At 45.4% G+C, this 20,199-nt stretch overlaps 1 protein-coding gene across 1 annotated transcript in view; it reads right to left on the reverse strand.

Moving 5' to 3' along the window:
• ABCF3 (ATP binding cassette subfamily F member 3) overlaps positions 1-20,199 on the reverse strand; it is a 981,204-nt gene that overhangs the window by 428,809 nt on the left and 532,196 nt on the right. The window contains exon 14 of the mRNA XM_069618825.1: positions 18,941-19,017. Within this exon, the coding sequence (XP_069474926.1) occupies positions 18,941-19,017 (77 nt within the window). The remainder of the gene's footprint in view (positions 1-18,940; positions 19,018-20,199) is intronic.

Consider the following 20,199-nt stretch of genomic DNA (forward strand, 5'->3'; position numbering starts at 1 on the left):
AGGCCCTCGAGGGACAGAGTCGACTGCATTGACGCACAGCGCCTTCTGCAGAAAAAAAGTTCCCAAGCAGCTGAAGCTGGATATCGAATATCAAAGATGAGTAATACATGGGAGGACACAATCCATTCGAACCACCACTCTGTGCGAGCACACAGCGGTCTTTCTAAATTGGTCTTTTGGTGAAAAGATCTTTATAAAAAACTATATGCCTTAGATCAATATAAAATTGGTTATATATTAACTCAAATAAATCTGAGATTTTAACCCTACAAAATCTGAGGAAAAACCAAGCTAAGAGGAAAAAAAGTTGGTTTCTGGAGAAACAACCACTGAGAAGTGTTATGCACACAAAATATCTCGACATGTGGATTAGCCCAACATAAACGACCACATTTGGGCCGAAAAGACTAAAGCAAAATGCTGATTACTTGCCATCCAAAACGCAGTGCTCACCCAAAAATATGGAACATTTTCGCTGAGACCAACCATTAATTTTTACAACTGGAAGGCGGTACCAGCTCTAATTTTTGGAGCAGAAAATGCCGTGGGCTGCTCATATTCCCTCTGGGACACTCTCGAGAACATCTTTTGGTCAAGAGCGTTAAGCCTAAACCGAAGAATTCCTGCCTCTGTAATTCGATACGAACTTAGCTTGCTTTCCATCAATGCAAGAGTTACATGGAACACCATGGCAATATACCGTAAAATGATCACGATAAAAGGTATACTGCAATTTGAGATCTTACATAATCCTGCAGATGGAGCGAAAAGCAGCATACTGCTAGCAGGGGTAGTGTGATGTGAGAAAACTCTCGATCACCTGAGTACAGACAAAGTCATTGTCAAGACCCTGGCAAGTGTCAGGGTGGTAGCAGGAGAAATGACCCCTGTACTGGGTTTTGGAGGAAGGTGGAGGCCTCTGAGGCACTCAACAGGCTTTTCCAGACATGTTCTCCACCCCTTTTGCAGGTCCCGAGACCAGAGGTGGAGAACAGCCAAGAAACTACATTTCCCAGCAGTCCCTGCGCAGCGTGCTACGGCTGGGAGGAAGACAGCACCCACACTGGCACGCATGCGCGGGCCACGCCCCACGAGCCCTGCTCGCAATCCTGACCGGCACCTACAGCAGATGTGTATCCCTCGAGCTCCTGCCGGCAAGCCTCAGCGGGGAACCAGCCCACCTGTAAACACACCCCTGGCCCCGCGTCACACTTAAGATAAGTAGCGCAGCATGATACCTTCGCGTAGCGGCTAACTGCATGGAAGGGATTTACCTCGCTAACATTAACAGCTCGAAAAACGGAGCCGCAAGCGAAACGAAAATAACTCTTTGGGCTCATTTATTAACCCTGCATGGGCAGTTCTTGGGGGCATTTGATTGTCCAGACTCCATTGACTTCTGTGAAGCGGTCGCTAGTCACGGACCGCCAGAACTCCGAACGTAAACCCTTAAAGAGAAAGGTCACGTGCACGCACCCGTTCTGACATTCCTTTGTTGTTTTCAGTGGAAGACAAGTCAGCAGGACAGTGCGAGGACCCGATAGCAAACTGCAGAAACCTCAAAAATTCACCAAAGGCGAAGCTAAGTCTATGTTTTCTTTGTTACTACTGTTGCGGGGGCAATCCTGCAGGGGCTAAAGTAAGGTTCTGTTCCAAAGGTAACAATGCCTTGCATGAAGCAATGTGGGGTAAAGTCTGAGCCTTGCATGAAGTAATGTGGGGTAAAGTCAGAGCTTACATGAGGTAATGTGAGAAACGTTTTGAGATACACATCTGTATACACGCTAGTGCAGCAGTGGCATCTAGCCTACTGGTTGGGGCTCCAGCACAAAGGCTCCTTCACCTTGAGCATATTGTATGTTGTGAGTATGCAGGAGTGACTGATGGAACTCCATATGAAGAAGCAGGAGCCAAGGAGCATGCTACCCTGATTCCCCCTTCCCATCCATAACATCTTCCTACTCTATCCGGTGATCCTACAACCCCCTACCTATCCACTCCATGGACCCTAACACTCTTTCCCTGAAGGGTCACGGAAGCCTGTGGTAGTGCTATTCCCAGGCCCCAAGACCTAACGGGGAGGGAGGAGTTTGTGCTGCCTCTGCGTCAGAAGAAGACTGAAGGCTTTGACAGTCATGCTTATTAACAATCCGGATGCAGTAAAAATATAAATATATACGGGAGCAAGATTGGGTTGACAGTGTAGCCCAAAGATCTGAATACATGTTGATGAGAAATGCCTATAATAAATTATGTAAATATTTAGAAAATTTCCCTGACAATCACAAAAGAAACTTGCTTATGAAATTCAGAATGAACCAGTTTAAAACCAAAGAAGTGATAAGGCGGTGGAAGAAATATGAGAAGTTGAAACCTAATTGCAGATTTTGCAATAACCATGAGGAGACCCTTAAGCATCTCTTATTATTCTGCAGGACCTTTACGGATGAAAGAACAAAGATTTTTTTTTTTTTAAAGATCTTTTCACTTAGGACCCTGTTAACTATCTGTATTGGTGTATACTTGTGTAAAGCGCTGAGTTCCTTCTCAAAGCTAGGTCAGCGCTCAATACCATAATAATTAAAACTGTCAGAGGCCCAGGAGTTGTGGGTACAAGCGATTTTCGGGTCAGGTCCAGCAGTTGTGTGCAACTCTTTTCAGTGGAGTTATGCAGCAGGCACCAATGCAGGACTCTTCAAAGCACTACCGGACAGGGGAGGGCCGGTTCCAGGGATTGTAACCGTGCACAGCGACAGCAGGCATTTCAGTAGTTGTGGTCAAAGAAAGCATTCCAGTCCGGGAACCTTTGTTGCTGGGATGCTGAAACATTGCAGGAAGGTGACTTATGGGACTAGCTGGAGACCACTGAAGTTCTGGGCAAAAATGCAGAACGACGCTTCAAGCACACTAGCCCAAAATGGAGTTGGTCAGACCACCGGTTGGCCCAGAGACCCTTCTGAAGACTCCAGGCTGAAGGAACTCGAGAAGACTTTGAGACTGGTTGGGTCCCACCAGTCCAGAAGGGTCAAAGCACCAGCGAGGCTCTTCTGAGAGCAGTACCCATACAGGGCTCCACTGAGACTGCACCAGGAAATGGTTGTCATGTCTCTTCAGGATTCACCACCGGTTCTTCAGTCATCTGCACAGCTACACATGATACATGGCTCCTCTTCTGATCTGCTGGAATGACTGCAGGACTCCTCTTATCCTAAATTCAGGTGAACACAGAAATTCAGCCCTCCAATAGAGGATGCTACACACCCATGCACCAGCAGTGGCACAATCAGGGACCACTGTGGGGTCAACTCATGCATACACTCCAGACCAGACAGTCCCAAACCACTTCCAGGGTTCCAACACACATGGCATGCACTAGCCTGTGAAACGCCCAGTTTTCCTGCATATGACCATAAAAGTAATTCTCTGACCTGAGAAGGGAGGAAGAAGGCCAAAGAAAAAATTGGCCAAAGAACAAGTGAAAATTGATATGCACGGCCATCGTTGGACACTAGCCACAATAAGCAGCCACACGTGGTAACTGCAAGGTGGCTTACTAAAAATATAGCAAAAATTGTAAAAATGTAACTGCTGCCACCAGCTTGTCTTTAGGCACATTTAAAAGTAACTAAAAATCCCTTGAGTGTAGGTCTAGGGCGATTCAAAAGTAACCCCATTGCACTGCATTGAAAGATGCATTGTGCAACATGAACAAGTTACTCAAACAGATAACTTGTAAAAAGGCAAAAGGGAAATGTAGTTTCCCAGTACTGACAGTCTGAAGGACTAGTCAGTTTCCCCCTAACATATGAGCAAAAGGCCAGTTGAGTGAAGCTGAAGGCTTCACTTCATTGCAAAAAGCCAGTACAAGGTGCGATACAAAAGCAACATGTTGGGGGGTCCATAAAATATGGAGGAAAAGTTGCTTAAAGACAAAGCTTACAAAAATACTATATTTATTATAGGCCCAAAACCCACTATAAAAATTGATCAAGCAGGAACTATCACACACCACTCTAAATATAAAACAGATACAGTCAACTTTGGTCATAGAAACCCACACAAAGGACACCTGAAAGGAAGGCTATAGGAAAACCAGTATATAGGAATAGAAGCCCTAACTTTAGGGGTACAATCCCCCAAATTGAATGGGGCCTTATGCCCAAAAGTCACAAAGTTTCTTTAGGAGAAGGGACAAAGTTAAGAAATGTTCCTGCGGTGGTGAAAAATGTTCAAGAAGACTTCAAGGCTTTAACAATTAATAAAGGCACCTTTTCTATCTTTTAGAACAGCTTTTAAAACAAACATTTAAAAAGCGAAAGAAAGTAATAAACTAAAGTTTATTTTACGGTTTTATTATAGGGGAGGCTGGGGTAGCTAACTATTGCCATTACTCACCACCGTCGCTCCGATTTTCACAAATGACTTGGCAGGTCTCATGGAGGTAGGTTTTCCCACCATTGGATCCAGCAGAAGATGCCCAGTAGCTGCGGGCGCAATGAAGATTCTGGTCAGACCCAGGAGCCGAGAGCAACCCTTTTCGATGAACTACAGCAGGCACTGATGCAGGCCTCTTCAGGACACTCAACCAAATGGAGGGGAGCCGGTTCCAGCGACAGTCACTGCAAACAGGCAACAGCAGGTGCCTCTCCAGTAGCTAACAAAGACGGTCTTCCAGAACAGATCCCTTGATGCTAGGAAACTGAAACCTGGCAGGAAGGCGACTTGTAGGACGATCTGGCGACTATCGTAGTTACAAGCGAAAATTGGAACAGCAATGCTTCTGGTGCGGTAGCTCAATTTAGAGCTGGTGATTCCACTGGGTGGTCCAAGGACACTTCCAAAGGCTCAAAGATTCACGAGGCGACGCCGAGACTGGTTGTCCCACCAGTCCAAGGGTCGAAGCACAGACAAAGGCCTTCTCAGATCAGGTAGTCCAGCAGGGCTTCATCAGGACAGTTTCAGACAAGGTTGCCAGGCCTCTCCAGGAGTCGTCCACAAGTCTTCAGATGGTTACACAGGATACTTAGTTCCGTTGCTGATCTACTGGAATGGCTGCAGGATTCCTCTTATCCCAAATTCAGGCGAGTGATCAAACTCAGTCCTCCAATAGCAAGAATCTGCACCACTCACTCAGCCAGCAGTGGTCCAATCAGGGACCACCATGGGTTTCTTTCGTGTATGCACACTAGACTTTATAGCACCAGTTTGTGGAAAGGGACCAGACAGTCCCAACCCACTTCCTTTCTACACACAAATGGTATGCACTAGCTTGTGAAAGCAGCAGCTTTCTTGGCAAATGCATGATCATATCAGGAATTTCCTGACCCGAGAGGGCAGGAAGAAGGCCAAGAAACAATATGCCCAACAGATCAGCAAAAGAATGGTGGCATGGCCATTTTAGAACACTAGCCACGTTTAGTAGCCATACATGGTAAACGTGAATGGGCACATTAAAATAAATGCAAAACAGTAAATATGCAACTGCTGCCACCAGCTTGTCTTTAGGCACATATACAAAAATAACCAACAATCCCGGTGTAACAAGTCTAGGGTGACACAAAAGTATCCCCATGCACTGCATTATCATCTTTTAACTTTATTTCGGCTGAGCGCCATAAAAGTTTCACAATACAATTTTGTATGCATCACAGAACAAAACTCATTGACCAGAATAATATGAACTGCGGAGGCTTATGTTATGTTAATGCATTTTTAAAGTGCACCTGGTACCCGAAGGCTTACGGGTGCTGATTCACATATATTGAACAGACAAACATAAAAGAACACCTAGGGAGAGCAAGGACCAGAAGAAGCAGAGGAGGAATCTGTTAGGCAAAGTTTGTATGCAGTACCCTCTGGGACCACTACACACAACTAGCACTACAAGTGTAAGCAAAACCAACGTTTGGTATAAGTCTGTAGCACACATTCTTTGGTAGCAAGCTGAGCAGCCAGGCTCATCTCAAGAGGGAATGTAAGCTTGTAAGGGTGTTACACAGAGGTCTGTAATTACAAGTATTCAGATAGACACATACTCAAGGTTTCTTGAGGCAATCAATATCACACAGAAATATACTACAGTACTTTACACTATCAGGTTCTGAGACATTTAAACTACTTTGAAGTTGGAGGAAAATGGCATTCAGAGCATTTGAAGTAGGAGGAAAAAGGCAAAAGTGACCAAAACGAATAATAGAGCTAATCTTAAACAGTGCAAATAGTTTGAATTCACCAGAGGAGTTGTTTCAATGCAATAGGTAAGCCAAAGTCAATGGGCTAGAGTCTTGTGTAAGAAAAACGGTTCTGGTAGTTTAAACGGAAAGGCCTTTGCCACAGTTCTCAGAAGTAGTTAATTGAAGAAAGGTTTGTATGTCAGGTCACAAGCTGACTAGGCCTGCAAGTTGCCAAAGTTGTACGCAGTTTCGCAGTGAGAAGTCAGGTTTTCACAGTACCTTGTATTGAAGAAAAAAGGGCAGCTGAAGACTTCTGTTCCTGGCAGTTCCTGCAGATCTCGCTGTTCCTGAGCCTCAGTCGTGGGGACAAGAGGGAGGACGTGAGGGGCCTCCTGCACTGCACGGGGACTGGTCACAAAGCTGGCACACTGGCAAACTTCGATTCCGGTAGCTGTTTTACAGCGCACAAACTGGTGTCCTTCTCCCTGGCTATTTGGTTTCCTGCAGCACTCTGAGGAAAATACAATCAGCTCCGAGAATGGTGTTCAGGTGGCTTACGAGTTGATTGGTCCTACCAACTCAAAGGGCGAAGTCGTCCTTGAAGGGCTTCTCTGTAGAGATGAACTTGGCGATTCGGACCTGCAGCAGGGCTCCACCGGGCAAACCAACGGTCCAGGAGTTGCGGTAGCCGTCCTCTTCCAGCTCGTCTTCGGTTCTTTTGTTCCAGTGGCCGACTCTGCCTTCCAAGCCAAGAGACTCGCCTTTTAAACTGTTTTCTCCCATTAATTCCAGCCTAACTGCCACTCACCTAGCAGGGCGGCTGTCCTTGTCGGACGATCAGACAGCCAATCACACCAGAGTGCATTTTGGTCTCCTAGGAGACTAAGCACAGGGAGTTTCGGGCACCTCCCTCACTTCCTGCCCACCCCAGACACTCTGGCACCAGAGGCGGTCTTCAGTCCTGAAGCCCTCCAGAGGCGTAGAAACAAAGGCACCAAATCTAGTTTGGCGCAGAGAAACTCTAGAAGGACCTTTCCAAAAAGAAATGGCGAAAAAAGAAGACCAGGACCGGTTTAAACAAAGGGTGCTCAAACGCCATCTTGAAAAACATGGCTCCCGCGATTTTTAGCTACCGGTGTTCGCGGTCGGGAAAAATCATGGTAGTTCGTTGTAAAACCACTGCCACCAGCCATTTCGATAGGAAAGGGTAGCATTTGACTGCTACATGAGTTTCTAGACATAGGGGATACTAGGTAACCCCTCCAGCACTCTATTGGAAAATAGTGTGTGCTGGATCTAGGAATTTAAAAAGACTAGTAAAGCCAATTTAACTTAACATTCTCTGGGAAACAGTAGTTAATCCCAGAGAAGGCGTTTAAACCTTGCGACAGCCAGAAAAGGCTTCCCTGTGTCACTGCACTGAGGGTGCTGTGTGACACAAATGAAAAGATTATGCCTATTGAGTTGTCTAAAACTCCATAAACACAAGTGTAAAACACACATCAAAATACATATGAGAGTGGGACAAAAGGCCCACACTCTTTCCAGGTAAAAAAATCAAGTCCTCAAAATCCAGCAAAGTTGCTGGGGGTCTCTAGGTGAAGGGAATTAGAACATTTACAAGAATTCTCCTTAACAGAATCTAATAAGTGGGACTAGGAAAAGAGCACAGTCTTCAGTTTTTTTCTCAAAATCCACTGTCGATGATATGATTCTCAAAGCTGGCATTAGAGCGTTTCAGGCCAGTGGGGCCACTATACGGAAGGCTCAGTTTCGTGCTTTATTGGTATAACAGCGAATGGTGTTAAGAAGATTGGAATGGTCTGATCCCAAGGATTGTGTACTGTGTTTTATTAATATGGCTTCCACAAGTAGACTGGCATTTGGCCCTTCAGGCATTTATGGGTTATGAGTAATAGCCTAAAGCATACTCTGGCCTGCATAGGAAGCCAGTGCAGATTTCCTCTTTCTTCTGATACATGGTCTCTCCTGTGGAGGCCCTTACCCCCCCTCACAGCCCCATTTTGTATGACCTGGAGGCATTGGGAGTTCAGTTTGAGAGATGCCCACTAGCAAACTGCAGCAATAATCCAATTTGGATCCTATTATCGCCCTGGCTAATGTCATTGTTTTTTTCTGATATGACGCGGAATAGTTTAATGAAATAGGAAGGAGGAGGAGATCCGGCTATTCACATGGGCCTTCATGCCCACATTTTTGTTCAGAAGAATACCCAAGGTCTTCACCTTGCTCTTGACTTCAATGTTGCAGCTGTCTATGATGAAGTTATTATATAGAGGGCCTAGTTTTTCGAGTTTGGCATCTGAACCAACAAGTTCTGTTTTTGAACTATTGATGGCGAGGCCGTTTGCCACCATCCAGTTTTGCATCCTGAGATACACTTTATTGATATAGATTTCGTCCTCGCAATGCATGCCTGTGATGGGAATAACGCATTATTTACGTCCAAAGTCTTCTTGGGGCCGAACTGAGGCTACTCCATCTAGGTGATGCCACAGCGGCCACTGGCGGCTGCAAGCAGCAGGAACCCCATAGACTTTGCCCCCAATGGGATAGCATTCACCCCCGTCAGAACAGACCTAAGTGGCGTTTTTCACCACAGCCAGGAACTCCGTACAATGGCGATGTTTATCGGAGGGTTGGTTAGTGTTCCAATACTTACCCAGCTGCATACCCGCACTGCCTCCTTGCAAACCTCACACTTGGGTCTGTATCTGCAACCCTACAGTCCCCTTACCTGCACTTATCGACACCCGTTGTCTGCACTTAATTCATGCACTTGCCACCTGCTGGTAGCCCTACCTGCTGTTTTGATCGCATGTTCAGCACTTTCCCTTCCTCCATTTCCCCTTGCACTTTCCACCTTCCCTCACCCCTGCACTTGCACGTTCTCAATGTCACTGGGCCTAGTAAGATCGTTTTTGTCCTCCCTTGTAGGCCCCCCCATGCCTAGTCGCGCCTTGAAACACTTGTGTACGGGCACAATACAAATAAAACATACCGTCCCTAGCCACCTTGGAATCTCTGAACTTTAGTTCAACAGTGCTGGACATGTCCTCTCCTGTTTTGGGTGCCCTAATGCAATACACAATGTCCTCTCCTGTTACGAAGAGCCATCCCCTCACAGAGTGGAGCCAATGTAGGCATTTCTTCCGAAGCACTTCCCTTGGTTCATGCCACTTGGAAAATAGTTTTGGTACTCCATGCAGAAATATTGTCCAGTGGCGAAGGGCCCAGTTAGTTTATAAGATAGGTTAGATAAGTCTTTCACTGGTCCCTCGATTGCCTTCTTGGGTAACCCAGTTGCCTCAGGGATTCTAGCTACCTGCAATCCTCAGAGCATCTCTTTCCATTTGGGACACATTTTATTTTACTCTGTTCTCTGCCGGGTCGGCTATTGCCCTTGCTTGGTTCGCGGGATTTGATACAAGGGCCATAAGCAGGGGATCCTGCTAGCCTTGGGGCGTTATACTTGGCCAGAGCCCCATTCTCTGCCTCTAAATTAGTCGATGTTTCACTACGTCAGCATCTGCTCACTTTCCAACTACTTCCATAAAGGACAGAAAGAGCTTTTTTTAATGTTAATAATTCAAACAGCACCAAGCTACAGCCATGACAACTCACACATCCCCCAAGGGTCCCCTCCCCCTTTTTCATAGGGGTGGCATGGTTGGGACAAGTCACAACCCTCGTATTGAGTGGTAAGCTAGGTACAGGTAGGAGGTCGCTCTCGTGGTGGGGCACTTATATCATTGGACACTGGATAGTGACATGGACTCCCGCCCTTTTGCCGAAAGGGTTATGGCTAGGGCCTGGGTGCAGTTATCCTCCCACCGCCATTTCGTAGATGAAGGAACGATATGGGTTTCATTATGGTTGGTGTTGGGGGTGCAAAAAACCAAAGTTGGAGTAGGGCCCACCATGCTGGGGGTACTTGGAGGCCCCATGGGTGCAGTTGTTCATCCAGTTGGGTGTGTGGGGTTAAGCATGCCTCCCCCAAGCAGTCAAGACCCAGGTTGACCACTGTTGAATGGGCGAGATGCAAGACAGATTTGTGGCCAAAATTAGATCATTAGAGACAGTGTCAGTGATTGCCCCCTCCCGTAAAGCAAGCTGTTAGAGGCACTGGGTGAGCCCAACAACTGCTGGATTTCGATTATTAATAGATGTGCATTTCCAAAAGAAACAGCCCTATCAGGCATGCTAGAGGCAGCTAAGCCAGTGTCGCCTGGGAGTGTTGAAGTAGTTGGTTTGGGTTTCAGGGTTGGTTTGCTCCTCTTTATAGACAAGATTTTTCATTTGGGCCCCAGACCGAGCCCAGAACCCCAGCCCAGACCCGCTCCGAACATGGGGGTGGGGGAGGAGAAAGAAATAGTAGCCTGTGCAGGGTCCTGTGCGGGTACAAGGGTGGGGAAATTCGACATAGTAACTAAGGTATAGGTTGGTCACAGGAACAAAAACCCTTGAGCGCCAGGCAGTACAGATAACAGTGGCTGGAGCACAGTAACCAACACAATGGCTCAGTGCAGGCAGTGAATCTGTTAGTTTCTCAGTGTCCCACACTCAAAGCATTGCTTGGCAATAATTCCAACATCGAGAGTCAAACGATAACTTCCTTGTTATTTCCTGCTCTACATTAAGTCCTGCCCAGTGAAATGCGAGTGGAGAAGACGGAACCCAGCTTCCTGGTGATACAGTTGATCGGTCTGCAGTCTTCAGCATAGGCTCATAAGTAGGCAAATGGCGCTCCAAGGAGGGGACACAAAGAGCTCTTCTAACACCCAGTGGGATACCAACACCCTGCGCCCTTAGCATCCCGCAGGATTCATCCTCATGGGGGAAGCCGGGAGCTTTGGGGCAGCAGTAGCAGGGGCAATGCAGGAATGCAGGGAGCTGCAGCTAAGCTGGGCGAGGACCTTCCAGCGGGACGCCAACACCCTGCGCCCTTAGCTCCCTGCGTGCATTTTAAGATGCTGTGTGCACTGTAAAAAAAGTTACCAAAACAGGCCAAAAGAGAAAGGGAATTAGAGTTTCCCAGTACTGATGGTCTGAAGGATTGACCAGTTTCCCCATAACAAAAGTAGCAAAAAAGGGCAGGGTAGTGAAGTTGAAGACTTAACTTCTCTGTAAAAAGTCAGGACAGGTCAAAAACAAAAAGAAACACGTTGGGGATGCATAGACTATGCCTAAAAGAGAAAACAGTCTTGTGTTAGGAAAATCCCAGTTCCCACATACGGCCACAAACACATACCACCACTTTGCCTGGGAAAGCCAAGCCCTTTTGTCCGGGCAAAGGGCTTAAAAAATAAAGCATATCTTTAGTGGGCTGGAAGGAGGACAAAAGACAAGATGCCAAAGGATAAGGTATGGCCATTTTAGAGTATATGGTACTCTAAATGGACTTTGCTCTAAAATACAAAATGCATGCGATAAAGTCAACAAAAAATTGAAAAATAGCCTGTCCTAGACACATCATGCAAGTAACCATAAAGTTACTAAAACAAAGGAGAAATGGATACAAAGACTCCCTACCACTGTGCAGTGAAAAAACAAACAAGGAATTTCATGCTGTAGGACAAAGTCCCCTTGCACTGATGGCCATAGAGACTGAAACATTCCCGCAAAATAGATGTAAACACGTTAGGTGAAGCAACAAGGCTTTTCTTTCCTTCAAACGTAGGCCAGGTTAGAAAAAAAAGCAAAAGGTTTGGGGGTGGATTCAATAGATGTCTATGGAGAGAAAGTGGCTAAATAAATCTTTCCCAACAGTCGGGCCTATCGTCGGGAGGGAGGTACGATGAATCCCAATAGTCAACACACAAAAAATACACACTTGTATAGTGAAAAATATACACGATTTATACGGTCACATATAAAATATTCATGACAGGAAAAATAAGTACTCAGGCTAAGCATAACACACAGCAGAGAGCATAGTTTATGTAAAAACACAGTAAATGGCCTGTTAAGGCATAACTCACTCTTAAACCTAAAATGTAAGCCCAACATCTGATGGCAGACGCAATACATAAGTAGATCCCTAAGACAATATTACACATCGTTATTACTGTAACGTTCTGGTTCCAAGACAGCCAGACAGAACTTGCCACAGATTTCCAACTACATTATAAAGTGTTACACCTTAATATATACGCACTTTACAAGTACAGCACTTTGATGTAGTAAGCAGGTCAACACAATATCCAACACGGCTAGGAGGGCAACCAAAGTCCACAATATAAAGAACGTTACCAGGTAAGAGAGTAACTTGTTCTTCGAGGGGATTGGGTCCTCCGACGTATTCCATATCTATGACAGACTCCCAAAGCAGTACCAAGCAAGGAGGTGGGAAAATAATTTAGAACACAAATTTAGCATGCCCAATCAAATTGCGGAATAAAGGACTGCCTTGCCAAAGGCCAGATCCTGCCCTCGGATGGAATCGAGGGAGTAGTGACGTACAAAAGTATGTACCGAAGCCCAGGTGGCTGCATCACAGATGTGACGAATAGGAACACCCCTCTGCAGGGCAGTAGATACAGCCATAACCCTGGTAGACAGCCGGAGGGTCCTTACCCGCCAACTGGTAACACTCGGAGATAGCTAAAATAATCCAACGAGACAAAGTCTGTTTCGTCACAGCTTGTCCCAAACACTTTCCAGCGTAACCAATGAAGAGTTGATCGTCCACCCTGACCCGGGACATGCGCGCAATATAAAAGCTCAACGCTCTACTAGGATCAAGCCTATGGAGCCTCTCCTCTTTCTTACCAGGATGTGGAGGAGGATAGAATGCCAGAAGAACAACCTTCTGGACAAAATGAAATTCCGAAACCACCTTCGGAAGAAAGGAAGGACGAACTCGAAGGACAACCCTGTCCTTATGAAGCACAGCGAAGGGTGGCTTATCTGAAAAAGCCTGTAACTCACTCAATCTGCGAGCGGAAGTAACCACAACCAAAAACACAGTTTTAAGAGTTAACAGTCTCAAAGGGCATGAATGCAAAGGCTCAAACGGAGCACCCCTCAGAAACTTGAGAACAAGGTTCAAATCCCAACCGGGCACCTGGAAAGGTGACGGAGGGAACACATTAGTGAGCAAACTCCCAAGTGAGACAGAAACCACCAGCGAATTACGATGGTGGGTCGCTCTGACTAGGGCCTCTCGCATCACAAGGCGAAGGTCCAAGCTACGCCCGTCCAAGCCTCCTCCAACCAGCCGATACCTTACCCAACCCACACAGCCTGCTCACCAATATGAACCGCGCTTAGGGGGACGGACAGTAAAAGAGGGCCACCGATAACACCCAATTTAATAACCCTACCCCCCCTTCTCCCCTAGGACAGCGACTGAACGAGTCGTCAACGCCAGACGGAATACCACCCATAGACAGAGCCAAACTAGTAGCGGACACCCTCTCACCAGCCACCACACCACAAGACAACTGGTCCAAAGCAGGACCAATTAGACGTAACCAAACAAAGACTAAACAACTCTCAACCCTACAATGCCGCGCAAATGACCAATTCCGAGAAAAAGAGGAAAGAACAAACACGCCAGAACAGCAACCTAGAACAACCATAGACTGGACCCCCACAGGCAGGAACACAAACCGAAGGAACTCAGAGAAGAGAAAAATCCCTCTACCTAACTCCATACCTCACAGACAACTGGCCACCACGACAATCCAACCCAACATTAGAAGCAGCAACATCAATCAACCTAACACAAGCAAGTAGAAGAAGGATGACCAAAACAAACAACATACAGACGACAGACCCAATAACCCCCTACATCACCAAAACAAAAACCTAGAAGAACTCTTCGAAGACGCTGACACCCCAAACCCCAAGCTCAACAAGTGATCGACCAAGAAGGAAACCTCAACAGCGAGCGGAAGACGACCTCGACAAAACCCAAAACAAACAACACCTCCAAACTTCACTGCAATCTAATAAACGTAAGATCCATGTCAAAACACTCAACAGAGATCTTCGACCTACTCGACGACAACGGCACTGACATCCTGTTCATCACAGAAACATGGCTGGACGACAACTACAAAATCACACTCCAAAGCTGCCTTCCGACAGACTTCAAATGCCTACAAATAAACAGAAAAACAAAAAAGGAGGAGGCATCGCTATAGCATTCAAAGAGCACCTGAAAATAAAAACTGACGAACCACTCAACATCCTCAACTGCGAAACCATGGTAATTCACCTAACAGCGAGCCCAAAAACCAACATCACATTCATCCTGGTATACAGACCACCAACATATGATGCAACATTCGTCGATAACTTCATAGAAGCCATCACCAACTTAGCCATCAACACCGAACACCTAATCATCCTGGGGGACTTCAACATCTGGTTTGAAGACAGCCACGCCAACTCCCAAAACTCACTAATTGAACAACTCAGCACCATGAAACTACGACAACTAGTCAAAGGAGCAACGCACTCGGCAGGTCACACCCTAGACGCAATTTTCGCCAAAGAAAAACTCATCACCACGGCACCTCCAATACAAATACTGTGGAGCGACCATCTCATCATCCCATTCGTGATCACTCTGCCCTACCCAAGCCTACATCCAACATCCTAAACTCACAACCACCACCAAAATAAACTGGAAACGCGTCAAAGAAAGCAACCTATTCGAACAACTGGAATTAACGAAACCCTCAACTACAGAACTGGAACTAGCTGACCTAGACTGCAAAGCAGAAATACTGCACAAATGGATCGCAGATACGATAGACAAGATCGCCCCGGAAAAACCGTTCACCACATCAACAAAAAGAGCAATGGCAAAATGGTTCACCCCACTATTAAACGACATGAAAAAGGAAAACCGAAAGATGGAATTGGAATGGAGGAAAGAATACAACCCAGGGGAAAAAACACTGTACCAGAAACAAATCCGTGCATACAAGAATGAAATTCAAAAGGCAAAGAAAAGACATTACGATGACAGAATCAACAATGCCACCAACACACAAAAAGAAATGTTTAGCATCATTAAAGAAATGAGAAACCCACCAGGCCGTGATAACACCCCAACCCCCTCAGAAAAACTATGCAACGACCTGGCAGATCACTTAAAAAAAAAATCAACGACATCTGTCAAACCATACAAAAGCGACCAACCAACCACAACATACAACCCAACGAACCCAACTCGGAACCACAACACAAACTCCAAAGCTTTCCTGAAATATCAGCAGAGGCATTCGCAATGCTGGTTAAACGAATCAAGAAAGCGGGATCACCCATGGACCCATGTCCCCCAGACATCTACAAATCAATCCTCGCGCAAGGATCGCCAGCAGAACACTACAGAAACCTTCTAAATCTATCACTATCAACAGGGACTGTACCGAAGATCTTCAAATCAGCATACATCAAGCCACTCTTAAACACCAGTGGTGACGTAGATGACCTGTCCAACTACAGACGATCTCTAACATCCCCTACCCAGCGAAACTTCTAGAAACCTACGTATATAAACTAACCCAAGAACACGTAGAAAAACACCACCTGGTGGACCAAGCTCAAATCGGTTTCAGACCAGCGAGAGGAACGGAAACAGCACTACTATCCATCTGGGACGACCTCAAAACTAACGCAGACTCAAACACTACTTCAGCCCTTATTCTGCTCTACTTCTCTGCAGCCTTTGAAACAGTTAGCCACGACACCCTGACCAAAAGACTAGAAAACATAGGCATAACAGACACAGCACTACGCTGGACCAAATCATTCCTAAGAGACAGAACAGAAACCGTATGGATAAAACATTTCAAATACACTCCACAAGTTAACGACTGGAGTACCACAAGGATCCTCACTATCTCCACTATATTTCAACATCTACCAGACTCCGGTCATCAGAATCTTCAAAAAATACAACATTACATGTTACAACTATGCAGATGACACTCAGATCATATACAAAATCAAAGACACTGATGCCGACCATTCAACCCTTACCGACTGTATAAAAGAAGTCTTCGACTGGATGGATGCCAACAACCTGAAAATCAACCCAGGAAAGACAGAAATCATGATCGTATCCAAAGACCAAGAGAACGAATCCACCATCCCATGGCCTACGGAAATGGGAAACGCACCAACACCATCGAAGGTAGTAAAAAATCTGGGAGTCCTAATGGACAACAACCTAACCCTGGAGCCACAAATAAATGCAACAGTGAAGAAATGCTTTTTCCTCCTCCGGACGGCAAGAAGAATGCTACCTTTCCTCTCCTTCGCGCACAAAACACTCACTATCGTCGCCCTAATCATGTCTAAAATAGACTATGCAAACAGCCTCTACCTCGGAATACCTGAATACCTCTTGAAGAAAATGCAACAGATCCAAAATGCAGCAGCAAGACTACTCCTCAAACTATCCAGAAGAGATCGCATCACTCCAGCCCTAAAAACCCTACACTGGCTCAAAGTTAAACGTCACATCACCTTCAAAACAATGTGCATAACGCACAGGGCAATCAATGGACAAGGAGCAGAATTCCTACAAAAGAAAATAAGTCTACAAACCAACGAGACCCCTCCGATCGAGCAACGAAATCCGCCTGGAACTCAAACCATACCTCAAGAAAAAACTTGGAGGCACCTCCTTCTATCACTTAGCTGCAAAAACCTGGAACATCCCAAAGGAAATAAACACTGAAGATCACCTAAAATTCAGGAAATCACTAAAAACCTGGCTCTACAACACCACAGACTAAACCTGAAAAACGAAACTGGTAAAAAGGATAACTAAACCGAAAAGACACGGACATCCCTGACCGGGGAGAGTAAAGCCCACGGCAGCTGGACGGGTGACATTGGATAGACAGGAACACAGGCGGCACACACAGAGACCGAGTCAACTAACCCAGACAATCCCACCAACTTTTTCGCCCGCACCGTAATTTAATTACCGACAGGTACCACGTTGGTGTGGAATTATCGAGACATTGACAATCCCCCCCACTACCTGAGAGGTTGTCATTAGCAGATGCACTGGCCACTAGAGTCTAAATCGAGGATAAGGGGAGCCATGAGAGAGCATGCTAGAGGTGGGTGCCAGAGGAGTAAGGAACCTCTAGGCCAGTCAGACCCAGATCAGGACAGAGCCGCAACAGGGGAGACTACGCAAGCCGAGCGCTTCAATTCAGGATAGAGATGCAAACTAACCAACCCGACTAATAACTTCCCTTTCAGCTTACACCTCTCAAACTCCAAACCAAACACAACCAAAACCTACAGCACAACAAACCACACAAACTTCAATACATTGCAACAACAAAACAAAAACACACATAGCCTTGTACAACAGTACACAACGACTACCGCCTGCAAACACCCCAGGCCCAGCCAACAGACCCACCGGGCTGAGGCCGCCAACAGCACATCACTGCTCTCTTGCATTTTTCCTGCTTCCTCCCACTAACTCAACCCCCCCCTCCCTTTTCAGAGCCGCCAGAGCGCCAAGGGACCACTACGGTGGTGATAGTGCGCGATACAAATGTCCTTTAACATTAACATAACACAGGGGAAAACAGTTTAACCTTAAAAGTGACTGTGCTCTTTTGTGAAACCTACCTGTTAGCTTGTGGCAAGACTTGTTTCAAGAATACTTTGACGTCCTAAACCCCTGCCAAGATACATACCTTTGAACTTTGCTTTCAGAACTCTGGGACTTTGATTTACCTGGAAAGAGGTGCATTCTACTACTTTTACTGTATAGGCAATGAAATGAAATTTACTTTCGACCATTCCCAAGTATGCCCCAAGAGCCAGCAACGTGTTCAGAGATCTTCAAGAATCTAAGGTTTTTCGGGACTTAGGTATTTCAAGACTAACTCATCACACTACAGACGAAAAGTCACAATTAGACATCAACGAATGAGCTATAATAGATGGTGGGTAAACATTCAAAGAGAAATAATTGTAATAATAAAGATAATACGATCAGTTATTCACATAGCACATAGAAATAGGAGACATTTGGTATAATGTGATATTGCAGGGGTTGCAACCTTTGGCTCTCCAGATGATTTGAACTACAACTCATCAGCTCTAGCCAGAACGGTCATAAGCGAGTGATCATGGGAGTCATTGTCAAACATTTGGAGAGCCACAGGTTACAGACCACTGGGGAATAGGCATAAGTGCCATCACAGCTTTACTGTACACAAATCAACCTCAGAAGAATGAACAAGTTAGTCAGCCTTGCCTAAAGATCTCTGAACACATGTCTAAGGAGGTGGTATTCAAACCTTTTAATACTGAGACCCGCTCTATGATAAGAAATATTACTTACGGGCCCCACCCTGCACCAAAAGCTATAAATGCCTATATTTTCAATTAAGTGCTCATGTATTCTATTAAAAGTAGTCACTGTAATCCCTTTCTAAACAGCTTCGCGCCCAGCCCTCCCTCTGCCCCCGACCTCCTTCCAAAACCCCCCTCACCCCTGGACATCCTTTAGTGGTCAGACTCACTTGGAAGATAACTGCTCTAAGGTACCTTGCTGATGCAGTGCTATACATGCTTTTATTCCCAAGAAACAACTGCATTTAGGCTCCAAACAAGACAGACTCTTCAAAGAAGTCAGAAGGGAGGAGTCATCTTTTTGGTGGCAGTAGAAGACTGACAATTCCTTGACAAAAAGGGATACGCAGGGAAACAACCTTGGAGTAAATAGAGTGCAAAGAAAGCGTACTCACAGCCTTTCTAGTAATTTCAGTTTGCTTTGCACTTGAGATGCTCGATTTGCATTGTACCGGAAACGGTCAATAAAGATCTGAAAGAAAGAGAATTAGTCACAAGAGCAGAGTATAGTCCATGAACATAATTATGCAGCATTTACAGGGCTTTAAGTGGACCGAACCGAGTTCCTGGACCGGATTTCCTAGTGAAGCAAATCAAATGATCAGCGACAATACTGCTCATTGGGAGTAGATGTCACAGTCAGTCATGTTTAGAATAACAGCCTAAGATGCAGAAAACAAATGAATTTCAACTATGTAACAGTGAAGTGGAGAAAAGTATGATTTAGAGAATACGCCTTTTTAATTTGTGCAATATATTATATTGATTTCGAAAAGTATGATTTAGAGAATACGCCTTTTTAATTTGTGCAATATATTATATTGATTTCTCGTCATAATGAATAACAAGAGTGAGTAAGGAGAAGAATTCCTTCAAAACAAAAGTGAGTAGAATGTGCATTGACTGATTATTATTATGTATTTGAATATCTTCATTCGAGTCACTTTTTGAACGCACAGTAATTCTATTTTATAATACTTCATGAATAGATTTGAATCCCTTTCATCACAGGTATGAACACTTGTCAGTCTATGTTAGGCCATCTTTTAAAGGTTCATGGTTTATTTAGGATTTTGAGGCTGCAATAGGCACTCAGGCTCCTCCCCCAAATACTACTTTGAGATGAGTTACGGACCGCCCCCCTCAATTTCCCACATTTCAAGCACAGTCCAGGTACGTACATGAAATTTGATTTCTTTCAAAAAGGGTTACCAACATTTCAAAATTGAGTAGCTGCACAGCGATCTCAAATTGTCGTTCAATTACTTGTTTTCTCACTTCCCAGATGAGGACATTGTTAGATGGATTGCTCCTGGCCCTCTGGATCCACCTACCAGTGACTAGAAGGCTTCCCCTCAAGTCCACCTGAACATTGACTTGAACATGGCAGGGCAGTCAAAACCAATAAAGTTTACAGGCGAGTAGCTTTATGAAATCAGGTTCTTGCATGGTCTTTGGTGAGTGTGAACCTAAGTGCTACACTCCCAAGAGCAATTTAAGGCCCACCAGGGCATTCATGAACCCAGATTACTAAATTAATTGCTGGTGATGTTCCAGGATCAAGTTTATTCCAACTTAAATTAAACCCACAGAGTTCAATATTAGCAGTGGGTTGGGGCCCTCCAACACTGTGCTGCCCTCCACCATGCCATCC

The sequence above is a fragment of the Ambystoma mexicanum genome, chromosome 10, assembly GCF_040938575.1.
Source record: "Ambystoma mexicanum isolate Mex_15411 chromosome 10, UKY_AmexF1_1, whole genome shotgun sequence".
Taxonomy (NCBI): Eukaryota; Metazoa; Chordata; class Amphibia; order Caudata; family Ambystomatidae; genus Ambystoma; species Ambystoma mexicanum.